Source organism: Apiospora aurea, assembly GCF_038362705.1.
Source record: "Apiospora aurea strain CBS 24483 chromosome Unknown utg000006l_segment0_segment0, whole genome shotgun sequence".
Classification (NCBI taxonomy): domain Eukaryota; kingdom Fungi; phylum Ascomycota; class Sordariomycetes; order Amphisphaeriales; family Apiosporaceae; genus Apiospora; species Apiospora aurea.
This window is the reverse complement of record NW_027117393.1, coordinates 4402033-4428559: the sequence shown is the minus strand read 5'-3', so window position 1 is coordinate 4428559 and position 26527 is coordinate 4402033. Positions and strand designations below refer to the sequence as shown.

Below are 26527 nucleotides of genomic sequence, written 5' to 3'. Positions count from 1 at the left end.
CTATTGAAAACAGCCGACAAATGACAAGGAAGCGCGCAAGCGAAACACAGAAAATCGAGTCGATCTATAAGACGATCTCTAAGCTGCACGGATGGGGAATTAATTGGGATGCCAAGAAAGAAATGGAGGTTGCAAGCAGACTTGGCACGGCAGGGACTGGGCTGGCCTTTTAAAGAACGACGGGCGAGGGTCTGGTCTGGGTCGAGGTCTGCGCCTTCATGATGCGGGCTGAATCATGACAAACATGCGATCGTGAAACGTTATTTGGCGCCGGCTTGTGTGTTCGAGGCAGCACAGGCAGCACTGAACTGTGCTTTGGAAACGCTGGCAGGCTGGGAAGCCGCGGGCACGGCCGCAATCCTAGCTTCCCGTGGTCCGGCGGCCCCCATTTCGCCCTACCAAAAAGTATCTGAGCACTTATTCTGAGGGACCAGCTGTTGTTGACACGAGCACCATATCAAAAAGTGAGAGGCCACCCAACGACAATCAGGCGTAGGGGTCCACGGCAAGACGGGTCTAAAGGGTCGTCGTGATGGTGATCTGCAAATAGTACCGAGTCCACCTGAAATTCGGCAGGGCTTATTTTAGCCCCAATCCTGCCTGAACTGCCGACGAAGTACAGTAAGCCCCACGACCGACGGCGAGCCGCCTTCCAATCCATTGGGAAGTTCCCTCAACTCAACTTGGCTCCCTTCGATGCCCTAGCCTGCCTACATACCCTACTTGCACTACCTTCACATGCTCAGTCCACCGATACCATTCAAGTGTTCTAGATCGGCCACTCCTGTAACTGCGCATAGGCGGGAAAATGGTACCTGTCCTCCAAGGGACTCGGAGGGATGCGTTTCACGATGAATCTATCCGGATAGGCTCAGCCACTTGTTTCCCCCCACCAGCAAAAGGGGATCTACACGATGTTACACAACCTGATGACGACTAACAGGCGCCCAAAGGTTTCGAAGGGAATATGCCGTGTCCGTTCCTGACTCTGGCCCATCGTGCGCAGTATACGAAGCGATGTGGTGGATGGGCGGCAAGGAGGGCCAAAGCCGCGCAGCGGTATGTGCATGCGCCTACGACTGTCGAGACCATGTGGTTTCGCTCCAGCTCCTACGTCTAATCAGAGGTAAGATTTCGACTTGCGCTTTGGTTATTACTTAGGAAATCCTCATCGGAGAGGTACTCATGAAACCAATTGCATCCTTCGAGGCATCATAACTGCTGTGATAGGTTGATTCTACTTGTGGTCTGACTTCGAGACGAACGGGCAAGTCTAATAACAGCCACAGATGGCGGCCAAGCAAGGCATTCCGTGAGACCATATCGCAGGACTGTCATTACCATTACTTTATACCGGTTAAAAACTAAATAAATATATTGTTTCTTAGATCCCTTCGATTAGCAGACCGGTTGTGAACCTTTCTGGGGTTCTCAAAGTGTCGTTCGTGAAGGGATAATTAGCTTCCTTGCTTTCCAAATAGCATTTCCCGCCAGCTAGCACGACCATCAAAGTCAGCTCAACACACATACAACCAAAATGCGACGCAGTGTAATCGGGTTCTGGTGTATTTTTCTCTTGCTCAAGGCAGATGAGACTGCCATGATCTTGCTCGCTTTTGGTAAGCACCTGCTCTGGGGAACTTACCAATCTTGGCAATTGTCGCAGCCATGCAATACCCGGTTTCCCCATGCTGCCGATTCCAGTCCGCGCACAACGTCATGCACTGCTCAAAGGTGGCGGTGTCGAAGACGGCGATGTCGTGCACGCCCGGGTCGCTCTCGCCCTCGGGGAAGTTGGTATCACAGAGCTGAATAAAGGACTGCGCTGTCGTCTGCCCCTGTAATGTGATTGCTCCCACCGTGCCGTTGGCCGCTTGTTGTGGGGTATAGCGAGTCCCGTTGATTCTCGGGCATCCCCCGTCTACCGGTGTTGCCCACGGCTGCACTATGGGCAGCGTTATCGTGATGGTGCCTTCGGTGGTGGTGGGCTTTTGTGCCGGCGGCTTAGATGCTGCATCCCCCGCATCAGACGCCGGTCTCGTCGACCCCGACGAGTCTTGGTTGCCGTTGTTGTTATGCTCTTGTGTCGCAAGACCGCCGCCGATCCTACCGCCGATCCCGCCGCCTATCGCGCCGGCGACGATTAGGATCAGCGCGACCAGAAGACCCCAGAATACGGGCACCCTAAGCCCGAGAACTCTCCGATTGTGGTTATCGGCTGTTGAGATGGGGCCATTCTTCTCTCCCGCGGTGAGTGAAGCAGACGGCACTTGCGCCCACTGCTGCTGGGCGTTATGAGGCTGCGTATACGCATGGGCGGGATCTGATTGGAATTCGATACCCGAGTATGGATGAGACGCTGACGGTTCCAGGCCTGGTTGATGGTGACACCGTTGGCTCAAGTCCAAGTACTTATCGTTAGACATCTCTGCGGGCCTTAAAGCTTTTCCTATATTGCCTTCCGACTAGCAGGCCGCTCATACGTTTCCCGCACGAAATAGAAGAACTAAAAAGGGCTTAAAGAGGAGAGAGGTGAAACGAACGGCAAGGTTGAGCGCACATGACTGACTGGGGAGTTCAAACAGCTATCTTTAAACTTGTGGGAGAGGAAGGAAAACAGGACAATCAATAGACGGACTTGGGAAGGCAGATTGATCGACGAGCTGAACGATTGCCACCAATCCCAGGGGCGCGTATAGCCCCAAGGATTTGAGACATAAGCCGCGCCCCCATTGAAGCATAGGACAATTCGTACGACGACATAGGCACAATGGATTACGAACACAGAAATGTATACACGATGATGCTTACTTCCGAGGCTGAGGTCCCCGATCGGAGACTTAGAGGCAAGGACAGGGTTAGGGAGATATGCTCGGATCTGGATCCGACCATACACAGCCTCAAGATGCGTCGGATAGGTTCGTGGCTGACTACCTGATCCAACGTATTCATATATTCAAAGGAGCTTAGACCCCAAGCGCCACATTGACCACGCTCGGTCTGGCGTCTGTCCCCGGCAGCGTGGGCTTTTATACAAAGGGCTCCCATTGCTAGATTGGCAGGTGTAACGCCGGTGTGAGATTTCTCGCGCGCGTCTGTCGGGCGTATAATTGCCTACCTTGTTATCGTGGCGTCGACGGCATGTTGTACGATTGTGGAACAGCTCGCAAGGCCAGCGTACGAGCAAACGACATAACTAGCCGGTGTACTATCCACGGCAGCTTATACAGCATACAGCCTCATCCCAGTTGATTTGGCCCTAAAGGAACTGCATGCCACAGAGCATCGACTCGATCGGCAGATGGAACTGGCAAGTAAGATTCTTGTTACTGCGTTTAGCTGCGCCCCTCCAGGCCTTTCACTCTGAGTGAGGTCCAATCCATCAGGGGTACTAATGTATCATAGATGCGCTTAAACCTGCATAGCCTTTCTGAGTATAGCCGTAATATAATATAAAGCAATTGCAAGCCAAGGCCCAATTGCAACTGGCCAAATTTTCAGTCATCCATTACTTCCCATTGGCTTGTGCCGGTTGGTCTATCCCACCTACCAACACAGCGCTCGTAGCCTTTTCGCCGTCCAGGTATCTAATAGTGTTCTGAAGCTCCCCGGAGCCCTTGCTTTTCAGAAAGCATTTCCCTCCCGCTACATGAGGCATGGAGACGAAGGTCAGCGCAAAGCCCACACACGAGTTCTTCCCACTCGGTTGAAGGGAAGGGAAGGGGAGGGGAGGGGAGGTTTCATCATGATTTCGTCCAGGGTAGAGTCATGTCAGACTTACGCATCAACGCAATCGACACAAGATGGCAGTAGTCCGCCCCTCCGGTGCCCCTATTCAGCGACGCATTGATCTTCTGTTGCTGGAGCTGCTGGTTGTACTGCGCGCACCACCTCATGCACTCGTCGAAACTTTGGGCATAGAAGGCGAGGAGGTCGAGCAACCCCTTGTTTTCCGGGCCGTCGGCGTAGTTGGTGTCGCACTGCTGCTCGAAGGTTTGATTCACTGTCTTCCCCTGTAGTAGTAAGATGCCCGAGTCGAATTGCGTGTGGTTAATGCCCGGGCAGTTGTCTTTGGGTGTAGCATCCGGCTGCATTAACGGCACCAAGGTCGTTACGGTCAGGGCGCCGCCACCGCTACCGCCATCGGCTGGCTGTGGGCCCGGCGCGGGCGTCGTCGTCGTCGCTGTTGGTGCCACCGCCATGTTGCTGCGAGGCTAGACCGCCACCGATGCCACCCCCAATGGCGGCTGCGATGAGCAGGACAAGGGCGACGAGAAGGCCCCAGAATATGGGTGTCGTGAGGCCGAAGATTCTTCGGCGTTTATCGGTCGTTACTTTGGGGATGTTCGTCTCTCCTGACTTCGACACGCCAGGATGCGAGAGCTGATGTTGTTGCGTATTAACGATTTGGGGAAGCACTTGAGCCGAGTGCGGCTGCATCTCGAGGCCCTGATACGCCTCTACTTCGAGGCCCCGGTGCGCGGAAGAGACTGCCGGTTCAATATCTGTATGCTGCCGCCGTAGATCCATATTGAGGTACTTGTCAGTGGCTATCACTATGTTTTGCTCGCCTGCATTGCGGTCCAATGTGGCACTTTCTCATGTCCTAGGTTCTACAAAAAACTGGAAGAGACATAGGAGAAGAGGCTGGTGCGTATTTGTCGGAAGGCTTCGGACGACCAAAGTTGTCGACCTGCTGAGGAAAATTACTCCCCAATATGCATCCTCTCGGGGGCGTGTAGCCTGAGGTAAGACATAGTCCCTATTTGAACGTGGCGTGTCGTATAGGGTGTTACGAAAATGCCTACAGCGAGTCCCACGATAATAAATGAAACAACCCCCAATCAAAAGGCTAGAAAAAAGACACAACGTAATGCTCGCAGCGCTCAGGTTGATCACGGGTGCAGGGATGCTTGATTTGGTGTCTTCATTGGCTGTTCGTGAAAGCGGACGCCGGGCTATGCCTACGATGAAGTTGCCTGTCGTGGCACTCGCACCTGGGTTCAGTGATACGAAAGGAGCAAAACCACATTCACTCCATCGCAGCCTTTCATTATCTTGTCCAGACTGCCAAGTAAGCAAGTAGTCTGGAGAGTCATCATAGCTTGCTAGTAATACAGTATTCGAACCCAACCCCCTTTTCCCATTGAAACTCGCCCGCTGATGACTGCCGAAATTAGTACATGTAGGCATACCGTCTCCTCGAGCCCGACTGATCTATCCCATCCACCAGTTCGGCAGCCGTAACCTTCTCCCCGACCCTAGTGGTATTCACGAGAGGATTCGGCCCCTGACTCTTCAAATGGCACCTCCCACCCGCTACAAGATAAAAATGTCAGCACACACGGTTGCCCGAGTTCTCTCAAGAGTCAGATAAACTTACGAATCTTCGCAACCGCCACTACCGTACACCACCCCTCCCCTCCACTCGTCTCCTTATTATCCCGCTGCTGCTGTAGCTGCTCATTATACTGCGCGCACCACGTCATGCACTCCTCAAAGCTCGTCGCGAACGCGCTGTACAAGTCGCGCAGCCCCGGGTTATCCTCCGTCATGGCGTAGTTGGTATTGCAGCGCTGATGAAAAGTCTGCGCCACGTTCTGCCCCTTGAGCGTGATGCTCGAGACGAAGGGCGTGCCGTTGATGCCCGGACACCCGCCGTCCCGCGGGATCAGCGACGGCTGCATGATCGGGATGACAGTGGTCGCGGTCACAGTGCCGCTTCCTGCGACAGCGGTGGGTTCTTCTCCTGGCGCCAGCGTCGTCGTCGCGGACGGTTTCGCGCCCTCCTCCGCCGCCGCAGCGCCCTTGCTGGGGCTGTCACTCGTTGACTGCGCGGCGAGTCCGCCGCCGATGCCGCCGCCGATGGCTCCCGCGAGGACCACGACCAAGACCACCAGCACGGTCCAGAACACGGGCACGGTGAGGCCGAGGATCCGCCTCTTTGGGGTCGTTGGGGCCTCGGTGCTTGTCGTGTTCGGCGTATGCGCATCCTTCCACTCCGGCATCATCGGTTGATGCTGATCCTGATACTGCTGATGTATCGGCTGCGGTTGAGACACCGACTGCAGCGGCGCCTGGTTGAATCGGGCATACTCGGGGGCCGGGTCCGGCTGGACTTCGAGGCCCGGGTAGGCGTGAGACGCTACTGGTTCCATATCTATCCTTTATCACCTTCTAATGACGCGGAAGTGGCTTATTAGAAATCCTCCTTCGTGATAGGGAGAGAAAGCCGGTAGTGGTGGTGAGCGTTGGAAGTCAATCTTGGCAATGCATGATTGACTTACAAAGTTGCCTTGAAGATTTTGCCCTTCAGGGAAGAGAGAGAGGGGAAGCAGAAATTTAGCAGGCCGACGGGAAAAGCATAACATTATCCCCCAACTCTGGGACCTTATTAACCGGAGGATATGGGCAGCTTGAAAAGTCCCTCCGTTGCTTGGAAAATGGTCGACCGCGCCGCGCAGATGCATATCGAGATGCTTGCACTTCCCAGGTTGAAGCCCCAATCAGGAAGTCGGAGCCAGCATATAGCGACGTAATCAAATGTCGGCCACGGCTTTCATGCCAGAAAAGATGCAGGGGCTCCGTACTTTGGCGGGTTTCATTGGGCTATGTTCACAGTGGCTACTGTTATTCCAGTTAACAGGGAAAGAATCCAACAGCAGACGACGATACGTTTTTATTGCGGCGTCGAACTCAACCACGAGACCCGTGCCGCACGCTATTGAAAACGCACTTTGGCTGCAAGGGGTTCGCGTGGGGGCCAAAGACTCAATGGACCATAGACAAGCCCATTGTTCAATCGTTGTTCATGGTCGGTAATGGAATTTTGTGGCAGTATTGTTGACGATAGCATCAACCTTTCATAGGTCGTGCCATGGCTCCTGAGTTGAGGCACAAAGAATGAAACAAGGCCATTCTTCCCAACAAAGGCCCTTGGATCATGATATATACCCCCAAGGATGATAGCCAGGGCCACATCAGTAGAGGAGAAGAATTAGAAGAACAGACAGACAACCGCATTGTCCAACGCAGACACCACAGGCCCGAGGATCTTCTGGCCAGTAGTACTTACCGCTGGTCGTCACCTCGCGCGCATTGCAGCAACCAGCAAAGAGGAAACAGTGGCTGTCGCATCTTCTCTTCTCTCGATATCCTCGCCCTGGTAAGGTAAGCAGTAAGAAATGGCGAAACGGGAGGGCACACCCTGCTCTTGGAGCACCACCCCGGCCTCGAAAGAAGGCGACAATGGACCTGAAGTAAGCTGCGCCGTTGCGGACGGCCATTCCACACCCGTCATGATCCGAGAAATGACAAAGTACCATCAACAGCTCAAGGCGGAGCGGTACTGCAACCGCAACTTCGCGCCCGATCCTGCCTTGCAGACCGTACACGGCTTCGAGGTGGATCATCAGAAGCTTGCTGACGCTGGTGTTGCTGGCGCCACTGACCACAGGGCTGCGTCTGAAAGAACAACAACAAACGCGGCGAGTGGTAGTACAGAGGACCCAACAAGCGAGCTTACCACGACCTACGTTAGTGCCTGCGTCCGCATTAACCAAGCAGCAATGCAGCAGAACAGGGCCATTAATACTGCGTCCACTAACCAGGCTGAGCCGCTGGCCGCGCCACCGCATGTAACGTTCGCAGGGGTAGTGGTGCCAGCACCTTCCCAACCCCAGCCCCAACCAAAGAAGCAGCAGCAGAAGAAGAAGAAGAAGAAGGTAAGGTCGCCGCCACAAGCCCCGCCACTACCACCACCACAGCAACCCACGGCGAGCACGCCAACGCCACCCCCGGCGGGTATCGATATCTATCACACATCGCCCGAGGATTCCTGGATCAAGTCATACCGCTGTGTCCGCAACCCGAACTACGACGAAGGCGATTCGTGCGAAAGCACGTGCACCAATGTGATCGCTTGGTGTGAAAGCGACAAGAGGTTTATGCCTTGTATGCGGGGCCCGAACGGTCGTCCCGATGGCAGTGAAGGCGAGTCCATCTCGGAGTTCGACCTGGAGGAGGTTAGAAAAGGTAGTTCTACCTTCTGAGGTTGACCATTGCTTGTAGATATCCCCTCCGAATAGGGTACAGCCGTTGTAAGGTTAGGTGGGTTTGAACCAAATAGGGGCCCAGGCGTCTTGCGCAGGTAGATCATGTCAAGGAGCCAAATGTGCCAGAAAGGTGACTTCAATATTAGACATGGTGTGATCCAGGCCGTGTAGATCATGGTTGCAGTTTCATTTAATCATAATAATAATCAACCTGTTAACCAAAGTTGGCAAATCAGATCGTAAACAGCAACTTGGGACATGAACCACACATTGTAGGCTTCGGCGGCGTCTTGCTCAGTGCAGAAGGAGCTCAGGTTTTTGTATAATCCTTTCTGGATGCAGAAGTGTATTTGTCCTTGACAATTAGATTCCGACCTGGTATTGCTGTCCATATCAATTGGGGACGCTAAGGCGCTTCTTTGTCGCCCGTAGTAGAAACGTCCCTGGTAGGCAAAGCATGCGCTTCACCCACTACTGGTGCATCACTTTGTAGAGAGAGAACCGATTAGCTAGGAGCTCCATAGGCTTAATTATATCACGGAGTTCGACTTACTCGGGTAATTCTTTATTCGGCAGCATCAATGCGAGAACGATGCCCGGTGCCGAAGCCCCTATTGCCGCATAGGTGATATAGGTGATAACAGCCGAGTACTGAATAGCCACGAGTAACTGACTTAGTATCGCAGAGTCCTGGTGAGGGGAAATAGTAGAAAGATGACTTACGGCGTAATTAACAGCAGTGCGCTCAGGCGAACCCCACGCTGGCAATTCGCCAGTGATCGAATTGTACAGCGACTCAACCATCGCAGGAGAAGCTCCGGGGCCCAACCATTTCCACAATGATCCTCGCATGGTATTCGTATAAATCCCGCCGGCGATCGTTGATCCGATGCTGGAACCCAAGAAGACAAAACACAGGGCCAGAGCCAGAAGCTGTGGTATTTGCGCACGCGGAACGACGGTGGTGGGCACAACAAGCAGCGCCGTGGAGATAACACCGCTGCCGGCACCTTGGATGAGCTGCTGGCCGAACAGCTCGCCAATCGTGCTGCCCTGGGTTCGAAGCCGAATCATGATACCGTATCCGATGAGGCGAACGCAGGCGCCCACGACGACGAGCCATTTATACCGGCCACTTCGCCCCATCCACCAGCCAGTGACAATGCCAACAAGACACTGCATGACTCCCATCGTGCTGTTTAAGAAAGTCGCTGTCCTCACATCGAGATTGTAACTTACGACACTCCAGGAGTAAAGGTAGGTATGCGTTGCGGAGAATCCGACCTGTGGCCCGAGGCTAGGTCAATAAAGAAATTACAGTATAGCCCTGCTGAACACAATACGGAAGTGAGTTGTGGGCGTTGGAAGTGACTTACATTATCCAAAGCGAGCATCAATAACGAAACACATATCGTAAGACTCTTGAAGTAGCTCGGCGGTATGATGGGATACACAGCCACGCGTTTCTCGTAGAATCCCAGACGGATGAGTATGAACACACCTACGACCAACAGGGCAATGATCCACGGAGTACGCCATCCTTGGGCAAGTTGTGCGGCAAACGTCAGTGGGAGCAGTATGCAGGCAAGGCCACTGACGAAGAGCAGCATGCCGCCAAGGTCGATCTCTGAACAAAACTCATGCATCGTCATCTTTTGGCTGACCAAGACGCCCATCTTCTTCGCCTTCTGCTGGTAGTAGAGTAAGGTACCGATGATGAAAGACGAACCGAACGGCATGACTATATGTACTTGGTCAATTATACGTTCTTTGAAGAGCCACATTGAGTTTCCATAGCGGTATGTCACTTACGAATGGCGAACATCCCAATACCCCATCTCCAGCCGATGCCATTTTCGGCGACTACACTGCCAACGATGAGAGCCGCCACCCATGGAGTGATGAGGAACGGGAAGAACGAGAAGCCGATAGCAAACGCTCTCCATCGTGTACTAAACAGATCTGTGAGGATGACATTCTGTACGTGGCTTTAGTGTCTGATGACCTTGCTCGAAAATCCCACAATACGTCCTCTTTCGAAGGCCGCCTTTGGATGGTGTGAGACCATGGTGACTGGCTTACTGTCATGACGTTGGTACCTGATTGACCAATATTATAGAGCACGAAACCGCCCGCATAGGCGCCAATGGTCTGGGCCGAGGCCATGAGGATGTAGGACAACACATAACAGCTGACGGTGAAAACCAAGGTGTAGCCTCGGCCGATGACATTGCTGACCTTGGCAATAGGGGGTTTCACGACCGCGAAGACAATGACAGCTGCTGTGTTCAATGTTCCCAAAGTAGAAAGCTGGTTGAATTCCGACGTCGAGTAATTCTTGTATGTGTAAACAGTGCTGTTGTCCAGCTCACTAGGTAGATAGGGGGGTTAGGATGGGCCTTGGTGACGAGCTTATCCGAGAATTGAAGGTGAAGAATTGCGCTCTGGAACGTACAAGATGATCATGATCATGGCCAGCCTTAATCGAAAACCCCCAAGATTAGCAGTTGAACTTCGAAAACACATCCGCGGCCAATGCCGACTTACCCAATTATGGCCAGGCGGAATCCCGTCTTCCCCCAAATAGCCTGGGCAGCGGCCATGGCCGAAACGCCAGCTTCGACATTTGCTTCTGTCTTGGGCTCCATGATGCCCTTCTCGTGGTCATGGGAGTATCCGGCCGGGGCCGCTTCATTGACCTCTACTGCCGTTGTACCACTGTCAGGCACTCTGCAGATTGCTGACTTAATCTTCTGCATGAACGCCATGTTTCCCATCTCCGCAGTGGCTTGGTCTGGGCTATGGCATATGCTTGACTCGTCTGATGTACGAGATGGTGCGCGAATATGAGCAGGTCGATAAGACCAGCCAGCAAAGATGCAATCCAAGAACGATTATCCGATTAAACGTTGAACATGGTGTGTCGAAATGACAGAATCGTCCATCGAATGAATCAACGGGTTTAAGGGAAGGGGGTGTACGTCCATTTTATTCAAGATTGATTAGGATTCATCGGCGCTCTGGTGTAGCTCACTCCGAATACGATCATGACCAGCCGCCATTATGGTAGGCATGCAGTGTAACGCTGCTGCCGTTTTCTTTCTGAACCTAATACCGACTGTCATTTTTACCTGCCTTGGTTGAATTGCTGTACCTACGGAAAGAACGACTGAAGAGAGGAGGTTGCGTGCGAACCCCACCAAGCCCGGGATGTACAAGCCGAACCAGACTCCTCGGGAAGCCCCATCGAGCTTTCAATCAAATATACTCTGGGTGTAATTCGGTCGACTCGCAGTATCAATGTAGACCCACGAAATTGATCATCGGGGACGAGCAGGGCTGAGATACCCAGATACGTTGCCATTGGAAGCGGAAGCAAACATCCCAATGCCGACCGTCAACGCTTATCCGTCCAATTATGATGGACCCGGGACCTGATTCGGTCAACCTAACAGAGACTGATCACAAGGTGTGCATTTGACTTGTTACTGACCAATGGGCAATGCCCGATATACAATCGGCCTGCCTACCTCTGTCAGGCCATGGACAGGTAGATCAATTCAGCTATATTCGCCATTGGGCACGGATTGTCAGCGCCTATCCAGCAAAAAAAGCAAGACAATCCATAATGCTGGCGTGTCCCCAACAACACGGGACGGCACGGCTCTGAATCTGATAAACATGAAAAACACTACACCAGCAGCTTTCCGTATTATTTCCTTTACTCTACTTTGATTTCGTGCATGTAGATGAATATGGAAGAAAAGGCACAACAACTCGACTCGCCCAGGTCACCCTGTGAGACTGGGCAGGGTAGATTGCACCAACGACGGTTACGAGCAGTCCTCGCCGCCAGTCTCACAGGGGTCGCAGCTTTGGGATAGTTGAGTGGTTTTGTCCCGTATGTGAACTTCGCACCTCTAGTGGGAAGCGGAGAGTCCGCGACGCAATTGCGTCAAGAGTGGAAATGGGCGGATATTCAGCCAAGCAGAGATCTGAAGTGGCAGAAGTGCTACGAGAGCAAGTTCGACTGCGCACGACTCGATGTGAGCGAAACTCCCATTGCCTTGCTATCGTCTGTAGAGGGAGTGTTGCTGATCAGTGTCTCTGAAAGGTGCCTCTAGACTGGCAAGACCCCTCTGAAAAGGGGCGAGTGGTTCTGGCTGTAATTCGCTCAAAAGCCAAGGCCCAAAAGGACTACAATGGACCAGTCTTCCTTAACCCAGGTGTATGTGCTCCCTTTGATGAGTATGTATCTCGGAGCCCATATGCTGATTGGGGCGTGACGTAGGGACCTGGCGGAAGTGGTCTATCATGGGTTCTCGAACATGGGGACGAGCTGCAGACGATTGTCGGCGATAACCACGTAAGCTACCCCCTATTCACTCTGGCAAGCGCCGTAATACTAAAAACGAAGTAGGATATTATAAGCTGGGATCCGCGTGGCAGTAAGAAACCACGTCCCCTACCTACATGAACTAGACTAATCTCCCCGTGCTCCTTCTTTAGTCGGAGCTTCCATGCCGAATGTCGAGTGTTGGGGCTCCTCCTGGAAACGGCACGACTGGGGCCTACGCAAAGTCGGCGTGGCGGATGCCTATACAGGGGTCGTCCATGACGCCTTCGCGCAGTTCGACGGTCTATCGCGCCAGTGCGAGGCATACACTAACAAGACCGCGCCCGGCCTTCTCCAGCATGTCAGCACGGCGTATCACGCCAGAGACATGCTGGAGATCTCCAAGAAGGCCGGGTACGACAAGGTCAGGTACTGGGGCATCAGCTACGGTACCATTCTGGGAGGGACATTTGCGTCCTTGTTTCCGGACCATGTGGAACGGCTCGTGAGCGACGGTAGGTCTTGCACTTTCATGGCCATCTTATTCGCCAAATGGAATCCCGGCTAATTGCTATGATGCGTAGGCAACGTCGACTACGGCGACTGGTTCCGCAACGACCAGCTCAACGCCTACGAAGACGCCGACAAAATCATGCACGCCTTCTTCACCGCATGCCACCGCGCCGGACCCGACCGATGCGCCTTCCACAACGGCAACGAGACGGACCCATCCGCCCTCGAGGCGCGCTACTGGGCTTTGCTGGCGACGCTGCGGCAGCGCCCCGTCTTGCTGCCCGCGCACGCCAACGCAATCGACTCCCCCGCCGTCCCGCAACTCGTGACCTACTCCGCCCTCCAGCGCCTCGTCCGCACCGTCCTCTACAAGCCGCTCTACGAATTCCCGGAGCTAGCGCGCGTCCTCGCCGCGCTCGAGAAACGGGACGGGCTGCCGTATTACCGCATGGCCGGATCCGAAGACGACAACTTCCCCATCCGCGAGGTCTGCTCGCAGCCTACACAGCCACCATCAGACGGTAACGACGGCAACACGGGCGGTGGAGGGGGCGGTGGTGGTACACCCACCGACTTCTCCGTCGACGCGTTCGGCGCCATCGCGTGCGCCGACGGCGCGCCCCTGACCGACGAGACGCCCGAATCGTTCCAGCTGTACGTCGACGACCTCGTCGGCCGCGTGAGCCGGTTCTCGGGCGCCGCCTCGGCCTTTTCGAAACTGAACTGCATCGGGCGGCGGATCCGGCCCAAGTGGCAGTACGGGGGGCCCCACCAACACCAGCACCACTCGGGAGAACGCCACGAGGTCCATAGTCCCGGAGGTGGCGATCACAAGAAGAACCTGACCGTCACGAACTTCCCCATCCTCTTCATCGGCAACACCGCCGACAATGTAACGCCCCTACAGTCTTCTTACAACAACTCCGCCGCCTTCCCGGGCTCCGTCGTCTTGGTCCAGCGCTCGTACGGCCACGCGAGCGTCGCGGCGCCCTCGGCCTGCTCGGCCCGCGCCATCCGGGCGTACTTTCAGAACGGGACGCTCCCGGCGCCGGGAACGCACTGCGACCAGGACTTCGAGCTGTTCGAGGATCCGCCCGCGCCAGCAGTCCGGGTAGAAGATGATGAAACCGATGATGGCTTGGCGTTGGCGTTGGCCGTGAGCGAGCTTTCCAGGAAAGCGGATCTCAGTGGTGCTCGTGCACGGCGCCGCATGGCGGGGGCAATGATGTGATGTTGATTTTATGGATTCCTCCCCCCACTTCGGGGATTTTCTTTTTTGGAGGGGTGAGTTGAGTTAGAGAGTAGAGCTTCTTTTTTTGCTTCTTCGTTAGCCTAAATTAAATAGTAGTAGTATAGACTTTTTGGCGGTTTGCCCTCTCTAGAGTAGAGTCTGTCTATATGCCCCCCTTTTACATCCAGCGGCAGCAAGCAAAATCTTTTGCGCGTGAGACTCCTGTATATCCCTGAAACTCCTCGTATCAACGGGTAAAAGGACATTTTCTCCCCCAACGCCAGATCATGATTCTTACAGATAGCCGCCCCGTCCGCCCCGCCGTCTTTTCGTCCTCCTGGTCTCGTGTCCTTAGTCTAGTAACACATCATCGTCATTGAATTTTGTTGTCCGTTGTTCCATTGTTCTTGGTATTCCTGCAGTGGTAGTAGAAAAACTACCAGACCTATTTCTTGATCAAGGTGTCAAAAGCGGGGATCAGGGTCTGGGCGAGCCAGAAGGAGAAGACGAGCTTGGGGCCGGTCATGAGCAGCTTGGGCACGAGGCCCTTGAAGAAGCTGGAGAAGCCCTCGTGCTTGGCCATGTTGCTGAGGATGCGGAAGCCGGACTCGGGGTTCTCGAAGTTGCGGTTCTGGATACGGGTCTTGATGACGTCGAGCGGGGCCGAGACGACGAGCGAGGCCGAGGCGCCGGCGATGGAGGCGATGAAGTTCTGGAACCACGAGGCCTTGTTGTAGTCGTTGAGAGCGAAGAGGTACTCCTTGGTGAAGGCGGAACCACCGAAGAGGGCGAAGGAACCTGGGGCGTTGCGGGCCGCGGTCCAGCCCCAGCCGCGGTAGAGGCCGAAGCCCTCGTCGGCGATGATGCGCATGACACCGCGGCCGCGGAAGGCCTCGGGGTTCGTCTGGCGCTTGATCTTGAGGACGTCGAGTGGCAGGAGCACGATCTCACCAATACCGATCAAGCTGCCCGCCGTCGAGTGCATGACGGCCTTGCCCGTCTTCTTGCCGAAGGCGCTCTCGAAGTCCTTGCTGTAGTGCTGCGCCAAGTAGTCCCGCGCGATCGGCTGTCCGCCGTACTTGTATATCCTCTGCAGCACCTTGTAGCCCGCGGCGTAGCCCAGACCGGGGAAGAGCGAGAAGAACTTCTTGCCGACCGACGCCGTCGCGGTATCGCGGAAGACGACCTTGTTCAGTTCTGTGATGCCCGAGATCTACACATACGAAATTCCGAACTGTCAGCCTCTCTGGACATTGGGGCCACGGCGGCGATAATTATGGGGAGGATCGAGGGGTGATTCTCGCGTACCTTAGTCTGGTTGCTCATCAATCGCTTCGCGATGGTGTCCACCTACAAGGTTATAGTCATTAGTCATGGATTCGTCGGGTTCGAGATCGTTTCGCTGGCGCATACAGGATGGAAGACCATAAGCTCGGAGATACCGGCAGATCCTGGGAGAATTGTCAATTGCAAGTCCCAAGGGATGAAGAATAGGTTGGGAATCGCATACCGGAACCGAGGAGTCGCGCGACGTTCGACTCCTTCTCCTTACCAGCAACCATAGGCGGCGACATTTTGGCTTGATTTTTGTGCTGAACGACGAAGGCGCTTGCTTGTGATATAATTGGCAAGTAACTGAATTGCAAAGAACCCAATTGAAAAGCAAGCTTGCTTGTCTATATTCCTTCGGGGAAATGTCAATAAGGGACAAGGGACGGGGCTACTATGGTGCGGTAGTAGGAAGAGAAGGGAATGAATGGGCTTGGACGAAGGGAAGCAAAATTGTGTGATGATGCTTGTGCTGCGGACTCGGAGGAGAAAATGCATGCACGGCTCACACGATCTCGAGAAAAAATTTCGGAGTAGGAAGAGCGAGCTTATCCCAATTGGCAGGGGCAGAGGCACCTAATTGGCCCCCAAGAGCCCCGTAGCCCCCCGTAGCTGTCACTAAAGGCCTGCTAAGTGGAGGCCCATACTCTAGATACTGGGGGTTTTAGGTATTAGGGCGGCCCTGTTTGGTTACCCCACCAGCCATTCAGTGGAAGATCACTATCACTTACACAAACACAGAGATGAGACAAAACAGTTGAAAGTCATTTCAGTGCTGGACCATCCCCAGTATATATAATCTACAATCTCTTATATGTACTTGAAGCCATATAGAAGTCAGCATGGCCAAGTTGGCCAGCCGTGTACAATACACGCCCGTCACCCCATGACGACCGAAAAAAGTACAAAACGAGGGTGGTGAAGAAAGTCCAAAAGATGCGCGCGCGATACATGAGTCGTTAGATAGGTTGATAGTTCGTCCTCCGCGGAACGAACCCCCCAGCGTCAAGGCTTCGCCTTGTTGCCGCCAGCTGCTTCAAGCAGGCCGAACAAATCGATGGTGTGCTTGCTCTATGCCCAAAAGCGGATGGGCAAGGCCACGGGGCTGCGAGCCTTCCGCTTCCCGGCGCCCTTGTGGCCGGGAGGGTGAGGCATGGTGCCGTTGGACTTCGGCGCGGGCGGGGGAGCAGAGCCGGCGGCAGTAACCGGAGCATCACTTCCCTTGGGTGGCTTAGGTGCGCCGCTTCCTTCAAGCTTCTTGGGCTTATCGTCTTCCTCGTCTTCTGCCTCAGGAGCACCGCTGCCGTTACCATCGTCGGCCTCCTTGTCGTCGCTGCCCGTACCCACGCCGCCCTCCTCGCCTTCCTCACTCTCACCACCGTCGCCCTTAGGTGCCTTGTCTTCGTCGTCCTCCTCCTCTTGGCGCTTGGTCTTGGTTGCCTCCGGCATCGTCATGTTCTTGCCCCCAGGCAGCTCTCCGCAGTCCTCTTTTGACCTGGCGAGTGATCTTCTAACGCGCCTAACACCCGGCGGTGGCAGCTTCGTCGCGTTCTTGCCGCCATGATGAGGAGGACCGGGAAGCTTGGCTCCCTCCTCGTCACGAGCCCCGATTCCCTTGAAGATGCCTGTGATGTTGGGGAAGGGGATGCCGAGGAAGTCTCTCTTATCAGCGCCCTTCTTAGCTCCTGGAGGTGGCGGCGTGAGCTTGGTACTGTTGCCTCCGTGCTTGGGCTTGGACAGGGCACCGGGGGCGCCACCGTGAGGGGTGTCGGCGGCCATGGCCACTGCCCCTGCAGCGAGGGCAATGACGAGGGCCTTTGTCGTGAAATACATCTTGGGCTGGTGTGGTATCTATTGCAATGAGTAACGCTGCTATCGTATAGCGAACAAGTGTGTTGGTGAGATTGGTGAGGTTGGTGAGATGATGAAAAGAAATTTCCTTGACGAGTCGAGGGACCATCATGTCTTATAGGAATCGAGGGGAGGACCACAAGCTTCCTGTTCGCCTTCTGGACCTCGAGAATGTTCTTTCATGGTCAGCATCTCGTTTACACGAATCGCTCTATCGAACTCTCCGAGTGCCCTGCCTTGGGGTCAGGTGGAGAATGATCCTCTGTCGAGCTTGCCAAGCTGGAGCGACAAATCGCGAGTCTATTCTTTTCGAGTATATGAAGAGGCATCAAACACAGCCTACCAGCGCCTCCCAAGGCTACGGATAGCACGACCGCTGATCGCTTGGCATCTGCTTGGCAGGATCCTATCGGATCTAGCCTCTAGATATTGGGTGCAGTATATGTTGAAACGATAGTGGATTCGCGTCCATATAGCAGAAACGGTATGCCCTACAGGTGGGGATGCCCAAGAGTATAGCCTTTCGGGTGGATCTTACGAGGAAGGCGGCTCTGCGCGGCGCATTGGAGGCATGAAACAAGAGCTAGAAGTCTAAATCTAATCATAGAAACATGACGTGATAATGGAGGACCTCCCATGTTGAACTGAAAGCTTTAAGTAGGTTCGAGATGATCATCGAATGGCTGGGGAAGCACCTTGGTGAGTAAAGGCTATGACAAGACCTCTCCCTAGATGATCCGTCATTGTAAGGAAGAGATGATTTTGGTTAACTTGGGACTACTCGATGGTGTACCCTTCTAGACTTATGGGGTAGACTCTGATCTGAATTACGCATATATCTGAGTTTGGCTGGTTTCTAGCAGTCAGTCTGTACACGCAATCACGCCACCCAACATCGAAGTATGCCATCTACTTCCTACCACAAGTCTACCCACTGAGCTCTAAAAGCAAGACAGTAAGGCTGATAAGAACACCTCACCGGACTCAGATAGATTATCTATCGCGTGTCATTGCTGAGTTGGGCCACCTCGAGTCAAGTCTAGCAACCTATTGCCCGAGTGTCAGTCACCGGGTATGCAGGTCCAGATGCGTGAACTGACTCGAGTGCCGGTGTTCAGCAATCTGATACGTCGAACCCCTGGTATATACATAACGCACACGCCATCTCCCCAGCTTCTCGGAGACACATCTTCTCGGGGACAGACTTGCGCACACATAGCTTGGCGGGAGTGTGATAGTGGGATCCATCCGCCTTGGTTGGTTTTCAGCTGTAGCTGAGCCACGCCGGGTTTTGATGCATCAAGGAGGTACGTAACTGAAGGTTGGCTGCTTTACCACAAACACAACAAAGGTTGCCTCCCAGTTGATATCAGTACAGACCCCCCCCCATCACATGTTCGGAAGATTAAGCCCAATTTTTCTCTTTGCAGTCTGGCCTGAATACCTACAGGTAGTTAGACGACGAACAAGGGGTCGGTTCATCTCAGATTGATCCCGAGTGACGGACAACCTGTATCGCCCATCCAGACTATAAACTGACAAAACATTGATTGACAGTATGGTAGAGGCTAACGACGTGTACGTCTTCAGCATATTCCATTAGCGATGGATGGCTATTATGTGAATTGTCCGTCTGGAGCATCAGTGAGTTGTCAAGGACACAGCTCAGGTCGGATGGCTGGCTTTATTAGGGGTAATGCGCGACAATGCGCTTTGCACTATGCCCCATTCAGATAGCAGTTGCCTGCAACGCCGCCACGGCCGCCGCGTACGTAGCGCACTCGTGGTGGTAGAAACAAGCCATGTGCCTAAGTAATCCCACCTCATTCAAGTCACAAAAAAAGAAAAAAGAAAAGTAATATTTACTGAGAATAATCGGAATTGGATGTGTTATTCAAAAGGCAATTTTCTACATTTTTCTCTGCTTTTATTGCTGAATCAATCGGTGGAATAATCACTCTGTTCATTTGGCTGTATTGGAGGGTGGTCAGTTTTATTCGCACAACTGCGAGACGTAGCAGTAGCACCTCCATCCCACCCACATGCATTGTCTCGCAACTGCATCATCATCATTCGTCCTAATCATCTGACGAAACTGTCTCGAGCATCTCTCGACGAACCATTATTCATTTGTGTGTGGTCAAGTGCAATCAATCCGTTGTACCTCCGGCTGGCTTTCCTCTCCCCCATACGCTCGCTCCAGTAGAGAAACAACATCGGTCGGATTGATCCACTCGCTGACTGCCGCTCGCTCGCTCGCAATCGGCGGCCAATCGCAAACATGCCGAGTGCAAACCAGCTCTTTCTGCTCGCAGACCACATTAAGCTGTCGTTGCTCGAACGGAAACGGGCGCAAAGCCTCGACATTGATGCTGGATCGAAAGACGGTGCCATTTCGCAATCGCTAGACCAGTTCCGAGATGGCCTCACGGCATTGGACCAGGAGCAAAAGCGTTTGGAGGAGGCAGGGGATGAAGAGTATGTCGCCACCAACCAATTCTTTTGTACCGGGAGCGGAGAGGTTGGAATTCGGGGCTCCCCCGGACAATCCGGATATTGACCAGGAGAAAGCTAATGCTCGTTCTCAATCACAGGGGCGCTCTCACGATTGGCGACAACCTGCCCGGTCTGAAGCAGCAGTACGACGACCTCACAGCACAGTTCCACGGCTTCTCCTCCACGACCACCCAGTCGACCCTCACGCACCCCAACGATCCCACTCTCGCCTCTGACTTCGACCATGCGACTACCCTGCCGAAGCCCGGCTCTTCAGCAGGCGGTGCCTCGCGCCCCAAAGCCGGCCAGCGCAACTCCTCCAAAACCGTGCGCTTCTCCGACAACCCGTCAGCCTCCGGACCGCAATCGTCCTCCGACCCGGAGCTCGAAGCCCAGCTCTTCGGCAACCGACGGTACCGGGACGAGCCCGACAACGAAGGTTACCGGGACGAGGCGGACGACATGACCAACACGCAGATCCACGCGTACCACCAGCAGATCATGGACCAGCAGGACCAGCAGCTGGACGCGCTCGGCACGTCCATCGCGCGGCAAAGGGAGCTCAGCATGCAGATCGGCGACGAGCTGGACGACCAAGTGGCGATGCTGGACGACGTGGACGAGGCCGTGGACCGGCACCAGGGCCGCATCGACCGCGCGCGCGGGCATGTCGGGCGCATCACGCGCAGCGCCAGCGACAACAAGCAGCTCATGGCCATCGTCATCCTCATCATCGTCCTCATCCTGCTCATTGCGCTGATCAAGTAGATCTTAGCTGCTCTGGCCCTGTCGCTCGTCCTGCCGCTCGTCCTGCTGCCCTTGATGGCCAGGACGTGTTTGGCGCTGCTGGTGCGGTCCATGGGCGCATCAACCAGGCGGAGGTTTTTATTTTCGGGGTTTTAGGGATGGAGTCGGACAGTTTCTTTTACAGCATTTGCATCGGATGGGCGTTTAGGCGATGAATTTGATTATGTCACTCTTAGGATTATATGTTACTCAATGCAGAGCGGTAACCCCTTCACGGCGACAAAGCCATTCAGTTATGGTATACAGTCCTGTACGGGTTGGGGATTGTTCAGCGCCTTGATATGATGCTTGTTATACTAAATATCACGCTTATCGTACTGTACGTGATGCTTGATTAGGTAGTTGAATACACCTATCGATTGTTTGCGGAAAGTACCTATTATATCAAAGCAGCGTTGTCACCACCAAGGGGATGTCAACCACTATCACCATGCCACAAGTTGTGTCCGTATTACTGAAGCCTAGAGCATTACCAACCACTTGAACACGTAGTAGCAATCCAGCCTACACCCATTCTGAATATCATAAGTGTCACGTTTCCACCGATGAAAGACGTTGAACTTGCAAGTGCTTCTATAACTGCTTCTCGGGTATATTTACAGTACAGTCTGATCGTCCAGCCAGTAATTAGGGGGAACGAGTTGGGGAACTCTTCCGTCGGGGAACTCTTCCGTCCATCTCTCCCTACCGTGCCTTCTGTTCCGTCGAACCGACATCGTCGTCGAAGGTCCTGAAGGTCAGGCCACGAGTTAGCAGCTTATCGAGCCTTTCCATCGACTCGCTAATGCGGAGAGTATGCGTCGCAAGCAAAATGTGCTGTACACGCGCGCTCTCTCTCAACCCCTACCCCCACGTTCGCTCGCTTGCGCAAGCAACATACATGTGACAGTTGGCCTCCCCCACCGAAACCCCAAATACCAATGCAATAAGAAATGCAGAGACGTAGACGGAGACAAAGGAATGCAGGTGGGACAATGCAATGCAAAAAATTCTTTCAACTTTGTAATATCAAGAGAGTTGGAAAGTGATTTTTGTGGAAGGCATTGATTGGCTTACAGGCCATCGCGCATGCTGGTGCCGGCCTTGTGCGTCTCCTCGGCCGACTTCTTGGTCTGCTCTTGCAGCTTCGACATGTCCTCCTTGGAGGCGCCGCCGGTGGAGCGGTCGGCCTTGACGGCCTCCTCGCTGTTGGAGGCGAGCTCGGGCTTCCAGTGGCCCTTGCCGTCCTTGTGCTTGTTGAGGAGGTCGGCCTTGTGCTTTTCTTGGTCGTGGCCGTTGCCGTCTGTTGCAGCGGAGAAGAGTTTTGTCAGTTTAGGATCTTGGGAGAGGTATATGGAGGTGGGAGTGCCATTGGTTGATTAGGCGGCTCGGAGGGCGGTCCGGGCGAACGGAGGGGTACTTGGGAGGAGAGTTGGTTGTCGTTACGAGGCAAAACACTTACGATGGTGGTCCTCCTTGTGCCTCAGGATGGAGGTGGTGGCGATTGTTCGCTGGGCGAGCGTTTGCCGGCTGGCAGCAGCGGCGACAGACCGAGCTGCGGCAGTGGTGTTGAAGAGGACGCGGGAAGCCATTGTGATGTGCGGTGGTGGTGGAGGGTGATGAGGAGATGGCAGAGTTGAGGAATAAGGTCGTTTGGTATTGGGAGTTTGTCGATTGGGATGTGAGGGTAGAGTAGAAATGGGTGAGAGGAAGAATGGGATTTTCAATAGAGAAGAATTTTGGTCCAGGAATTCGGGCCAGTCACAGGTGAGCAGAAAGTAAGAGGCAGGAGAGTATTACCCGAGGATGTAGCTATCAATTGCAGATAGAGAGGGAGAGAGGAGCTCTGCCAAATGCTTTGTCTTCTCAGCTACTACGTAATCATTGGCTATGTCGTTCGTGACGTCACCATAACCATCATATTTCCAATGCCGAGAGCTCCCCGTTTCCAAAGAGAGCTTGCCAGCTTGCCCCATTTTCCCCTTGTGAAAGCAGTTGGCTAGTCCCCGCTAGCCCGTCAACTCACATGGAGTGGAGCTGAACTGGTGGGGATGCCGACGAGAGATGCTTATTGAAGAAAAACATCGCAATGTTTTATTTGATACTGAAAGGCAGACCCGACGAACGGGTTAGGTTGGCTGGTCGTCGTCCCATGCACAGAAGACGGGAGATGGAGGGGGCTGCATGTAGGCAGTCTACAACATCGGATGAAGATGGGATCAATATGATATAAGAACAGCCACGAAGGGGTCCAACGCCTCCAGGTGACGAGCAAAAGGAGCCTGGACACATTTTCATGGCTCAATCGCCACGGCAGGCCGTATCGCGAATAACCAATCCATCGTTAGGATGTGTGTACCGGTCTCATGGAGTTGAATGCAGTCAACTTGCAAGCGTCAGTCAGGGCTGGCAACTTCTCATCAGGTTCTAAACAGCGGCCAAAAATAAAAATTGAGCGCCTAGGTACTAGGCTGATACCACTTGCCTTGTCGCCTATATCCTCCCTACTTTTACTATTCACACTCGACCATTACCATTGCGTTATCCCGCGTCCTCCTCATCTTCATCTCTCTGCCATCCAAATCCTACCCATCACCCCTCCTCGTCATCCAAAGCTTCGTCGCTTTCCCATAGCGACGGGGTTTCCTCCTTATCAAACTCGTGAAGGTCAATTTCACAATCGTCTCCATTTTCAAAGCCTAGCTGATCAATCCACTCCGCAAGTCCCATGTCTGTTACCGCTGCATCGTAACAGTTCGTAGGAACGCTTGAACCCTTGTGCCAGCCACCTACTCGTCCACGGAGCGGGTTCCTCACTCGCAGCTCGGGCACAGTGGGTATATTAAAGTACAGTAACTGCAGGTCCTCCATGGAGGTTTTGATGAAGTTCCACACCTGGTACCAGGCTGTCCTTATCTCTTCCGGTGGCAAACGCTGCTGCCTCACAGAGAGCGCCCGGTCAACGGTAGCTAGGATCACTCTCTGAATGCGGAGTTGCCGGACCGTAGGCGCCGCTGTGCGCAGGAATTCGATCATGGTGTTGGACGTGGTGTAGAACTCTGCGAGGACCAGACTTTCGAGGCGCGTGAATCGTGCAGATTTGGACAATGTTATGAAGCCCGCTGGCCCCTGATTTTGATATTGTAAGATCAAGGACTTTAGGTGAGGGGTGGTCTCGGCGAATGCACGCATAAAGATTGAATCTGTACCGCCGAGCGGTTCCGATGAACGAGGATGGGCACCCTCCGGGTATGAACACAGGGAGATGCAAAGATGCCGACACTTGAGATGCTGGAAAGCCGGGCCCCATTCCGACCAGTCGGCTCCGGAAAGGGCAATATACCCGAGGCTGACGGTGCCACAATCGCTATCCTGACTGGAGCACAAGTCCAATGTATCAATAGAATACTCGTCATCGTCGACACTAGCGGACCTCCCAACGGCTAAAACCTTTAATAGGGCCATGAATACGAAGGCATGCGTATTGGGCTGTTCTACAAAGCGAGGCGGCATCGGCAAGTCCTCACCAACCGGGTTCAAACCAATGTTGTTGGTTAACCTCTCCCAGACGCGCCGCCTGGGGATTGTCGGCCGTATAGGGGGATCCCCGTGACATACCATAACATCATCAATACGCTTTTGGTAAATATGGACATGCTGCAAATTGGGCAAGCCTGCGATACAGTCGCGCAGGGCATCGTGGAGTTTCTCCGTCGTGACCAGCTCGAGGTAGTCCCCCATGGCGTCCTTGTATGCCTGGTACCCCTGCTCGGGCCGCCAATCGACGTCGTCGGGTCGTTCTACATTACGGAATTCTCTGCATAGGCCCCATTGGTAGTAGCTCAGTAGTAGCCGATTCTCAAAGAGACATGGCCGGATCCAAAGCTTGCGGACGGAGTAGCGGAATGTCGGGTGCTGGCTCACGTCACGCAGCCATTGCAGGTCGTCCTTGGTGACGAAGATCTGAACGTCGGTGAAGAACCGGGCCTTGACCTGGTTCAACGTCTTGGCCGCAAGATCTCGTCCGACCAGGCGCAGGGCGAGGAGGCTGGCTTCGTCGCACCGCTGGCAGATCAAATCGACGAGCTCTGGCGGGAGGTCGAGAAGAGATGGCATTGCTTCGGGGGACGGGGTCGGGTGAGAGATCGAGAAGATGGGTGTGGGTGTGTTGTGTGAATGAGTTGGACTGTCAGATCTGATGGAGAGGGGAGGGTTGTCCGCTACTTTAATGGGTCCTTCAACCGCGCTGAAGCCAACATCGTTGCTGCAGATTTGACATGGATCAAATCACCAATCAAGTTGGTTCGATTCAGGGTGTGATTGAGGATATGCACTTGGGCAAGCAAACAAGTGACAGGTAGGTACTCACCTAACCTTAGGTACTGAAAGACGCCTAGAAATGAAGTATACTACCTACCCATCAAATACATCTTAATGTACATGGTCCCCCGCTGGAGCCAACTTGCATGACGGCAATAGCTGTTGATTGGCGCCAGAGTGCTATACCCAGGTGCAAAGTTCACTCCTTCTGGATGATCGCCCGGCTACTTGCATGTATGCATATACGGTCGGCGGTGACGGGTGGGCCAAATGCCATCGGTCCAGTATTCAAGGTGCCTTACACCAGCAGATTTGCGGATGGATCTACGATGAACATGCCAGCAAGCCGAGATCCGCCGAGCGACAGCCACCAGGGTGCCACCCCAATTGACAGCTGCGTGACATCTAACCGACGTGACTGATCATGTCAACAAATTGTGGCATCCATACAGGCGTCGAATCAATCAATTAATGCAGCGACGGCTGAACAGAGGTGACACTGTAACAATGAGCTAAAAACCGGTTAGATTTACCCCCCAACGGTCAATTCTAGCTGCTTTTTACCCTATCGATAAGATCAATGTACCCTCATCGTCAACCCTCGTCGCAGCCAGCCTTTGAGCCAGCTTTCGAGCCAGCCAAAATCGACGTACGACCTAGATTTCGCGTCGATCGGAAGGAATTGGCATCAATCGTACACAATCAACACATTTCCACGACGATGGCTTGGTGACGATGGCTTGGTTTGGTGACGATGGCTCGAATGCTGCGCATGTCGATTTTGGCTCAAAAGCTGGCTCAAAGGCTGGCTCGGACGATGGTTGGCGACGAGGGTACATTGTTACTTTTTGGGGGCGTATAAATCGGTGTGTAAAGGGTGTGGTTGAAGTAAAAAATGGCAAAAAATCATTGTTTTTAGCTCATTGTTACAGTGTCACCTCTGTTCAGCCGTCGCAGCTGGCCTTCATTCGTACAGATTGAGCGCTAGTGAGTCTCACGGCCAGCTGCAGCGTTGAGTGGACGTTGGCAGGTTGGAGAAGTGAAAGCTATTCAAAGAGGCTTAGCGCGGTCGGTCGTACGGCAGGGGGGGTGTTCAGATCAGCAGCCCCCAGGCGCCCCACTTCAGCTGGTTGCGGCTCAAAAGCGTTAGCTGTAAATTCCCGTACTGTCATTTGGCCTGAGCGTTTCTCTAAACCTCCCAACTCCAATTAGCATGGCTGGCGCTTGCCGGATTTTGTAACCTCATCCTCAACCGTCACTCTTCTGACTGCCTCAACTCCCGCGCACCCAGCTCACGCGAGGCTCAAACTCCATCAACTGAACGCGCGCAGTAAACAGGAGCCGTAATAAATAATATGTAGGTGTATTTCCCTTATTGTCTGCGGTTGCGCAGCTTGGGTTTGGTGGCGTTTTGGGCAAAGATGTGGTGGCTCCCCTGAGCGACGGGTTGAGCGGCGCTTATTCCACTCCTCCTCTTCCGGACCAAATGGAATAACCGCAACACATTCTGGAAGACGCGACACCCATGGCCAGCAAGACGCGTCCGCTTGCCCAACGGCTGCCTCGGTTGCTGCCTCGGTTTAGTAACCAGCCCAACGCTGCTGTGCTGGG

General features: G+C 53.9%; 12 protein-coding genes across 12 annotated transcripts; 3 read left to right on the top strand and 9 right to left on the bottom strand.

Moving 5' to 3' along the window:
- Positions 1 to 1580: 1580 nt before the first annotated feature.
- PG986_009969 (uncharacterized protein) lies at positions 1581 to 2426 on the bottom strand (the record flags this gene model as incomplete). Its single annotated transcript, XM_066846191.1, has 1 exon — positions 1581 to 2426. The coding sequence occupies one exon, from the start codon at positions 2424 to 2426 to the stop codon at positions 1581 to 1583; it is 846 nt and encodes a 281-aa protein (XP_066698589.1).
- Positions 2427 to 3743: 1317 nt separating this feature from the next.
- PG986_009968 (uncharacterized protein) lies at positions 3744 to 4094 on the bottom strand (the record flags this gene model as incomplete). Its single annotated transcript, XM_066846190.1, has 1 exon — positions 3744 to 4094. The coding sequence occupies one exon, from the start codon at positions 4092 to 4094 to the stop codon at positions 3744 to 3746; it is 351 nt and encodes a 116-aa protein (XP_066698588.1).
- A 40-nt stretch (positions 4095 to 4134) lies between these two features.
- On the bottom strand, positions 4135 to 4530 carry PG986_009967 (uncharacterized protein; the record flags this gene model as incomplete). Its single annotated transcript, XM_066846189.1, has 1 exon — positions 4135 to 4530. The coding sequence occupies one exon, from the start codon at positions 4528 to 4530 to the stop codon at positions 4135 to 4137; it is 396 nt and encodes a 131-aa protein (XP_066698587.1).
- Positions 4531 to 5369: 839 nt separating this feature from the next.
- PG986_009966 (uncharacterized protein) lies at positions 5370 to 6158 on the bottom strand (the record flags this gene model as incomplete). The annotated part of the gene is made up of 1 exon (XM_066846188.1): positions 5370 to 6158. One exon carries the CDS (start codon positions 6156 to 6158, stop codon positions 5370 to 5372), a length of 789 nt encoding a protein of 262 aa, XP_066698586.1.
- Positions 6159 to 7298: 1140 nt separating this feature from the next.
- PG986_009965 (uncharacterized protein) lies at positions 7299 to 8051 on the top strand (the record flags this gene model as incomplete). Its single annotated transcript, XM_066846187.1, has 1 exon — positions 7299 to 8051. The coding sequence occupies one exon, from the start codon at positions 7299 to 7301 to the stop codon at positions 8049 to 8051; it is 753 nt and encodes a 250-aa protein (XP_066698585.1).
- A 552-nt stretch (positions 8052 to 8603) lies between these two features.
- PG986_009964 (ENB1 protein) lies at positions 8604 to 10702 on the bottom strand (the record flags this gene model as incomplete). The annotated part of the gene is made up of 6 exons (XM_066846186.1): positions 8604 to 8723; positions 8778 to 9338; positions 9431 to 9795; positions 9867 to 10032; positions 10137 to 10410; positions 10602 to 10702. 6 exons carry the CDS (start codon positions 10700 to 10702, stop codon positions 8604 to 8606), a joined length of 1587 nt encoding a protein of 528 aa, XP_066698584.1.
- Positions 10703 to 11809: 1107 nt separating this feature from the next.
- Positions 11810 to 14134, top strand: PG986_009963 (uncharacterized protein; the record flags this gene model as incomplete). The annotated part of the gene is made up of 7 exons (XM_066846185.1): positions 11810 to 11852; positions 11979 to 12100; positions 12169 to 12282; positions 12346 to 12420; positions 12475 to 12502; positions 12564 to 12905; positions 12975 to 14134. The coding sequence occupies 7 exons, from the start codon at positions 11810 to 11812 to the stop codon at positions 14132 to 14134; spliced, it is 1884 nt and encodes a 627-aa protein (XP_066698583.1).
- A 445-nt stretch (positions 14135 to 14579) lies between these two features.
- PG986_009962 (Mitochondrial GTP/GDP carrier protein 1) lies at positions 14580 to 15708 on the bottom strand (the record flags this gene model as incomplete). Its single annotated transcript, XM_066846184.1, has 4 exons — positions 14580 to 15347; positions 15443 to 15484; positions 15548 to 15585; positions 15645 to 15708. 4 exons carry the CDS (start codon positions 15706 to 15708, stop codon positions 14580 to 14582), a joined length of 912 nt encoding a protein of 303 aa, XP_066698582.1.
- Positions 15709 to 16534: 826 nt separating this feature from the next.
- PG986_009961 (uncharacterized protein) lies at positions 16535 to 17296 on the bottom strand (the record flags this gene model as incomplete). The annotated part of the gene is made up of 1 exon (XM_066846183.1): positions 16535 to 17296. One exon carries the CDS (start codon positions 17294 to 17296, stop codon positions 16535 to 16537), a length of 762 nt encoding a protein of 253 aa, XP_066698581.1.
- Positions 17297 to 19595: 2299 nt separating this feature from the next.
- PG986_009960 (T-complex protein 1 subunit beta) lies at positions 19596 to 20578 on the top strand (the record flags this gene model as incomplete). Its single annotated transcript, XM_066846182.1, has 2 exons — positions 19596 to 19792; positions 19909 to 20578. The coding sequence occupies 2 exons, from the start codon at positions 19596 to 19598 to the stop codon at positions 20576 to 20578; spliced, it is 867 nt and encodes a 288-aa protein (XP_066698580.1).
- A 1091-nt stretch (positions 20579 to 21669) lies between these two features.
- On the bottom strand, positions 21670 to 22188 carry PG986_009959 (uncharacterized protein; the record flags this gene model as incomplete). The annotated part of the gene is made up of 2 exons (XM_066846181.1): positions 21670 to 21899; positions 22059 to 22188. 2 exons carry the CDS (start codon positions 22186 to 22188, stop codon positions 21670 to 21672), a joined length of 360 nt encoding a protein of 119 aa, XP_066698579.1.
- A 1000-nt stretch (positions 22189 to 23188) lies between these two features.
- On the bottom strand, positions 23189 to 24712 carry PG986_009958 (uncharacterized protein; the record flags this gene model as incomplete). Its single annotated transcript, XM_066846180.1, has 1 exon — positions 23189 to 24712. One exon carries the CDS (start codon positions 24710 to 24712, stop codon positions 23189 to 23191), a length of 1524 nt encoding a protein of 507 aa, XP_066698578.1.
- Between the last annotated feature and the right edge of the window lie 1815 nt (positions 24713 to 26527).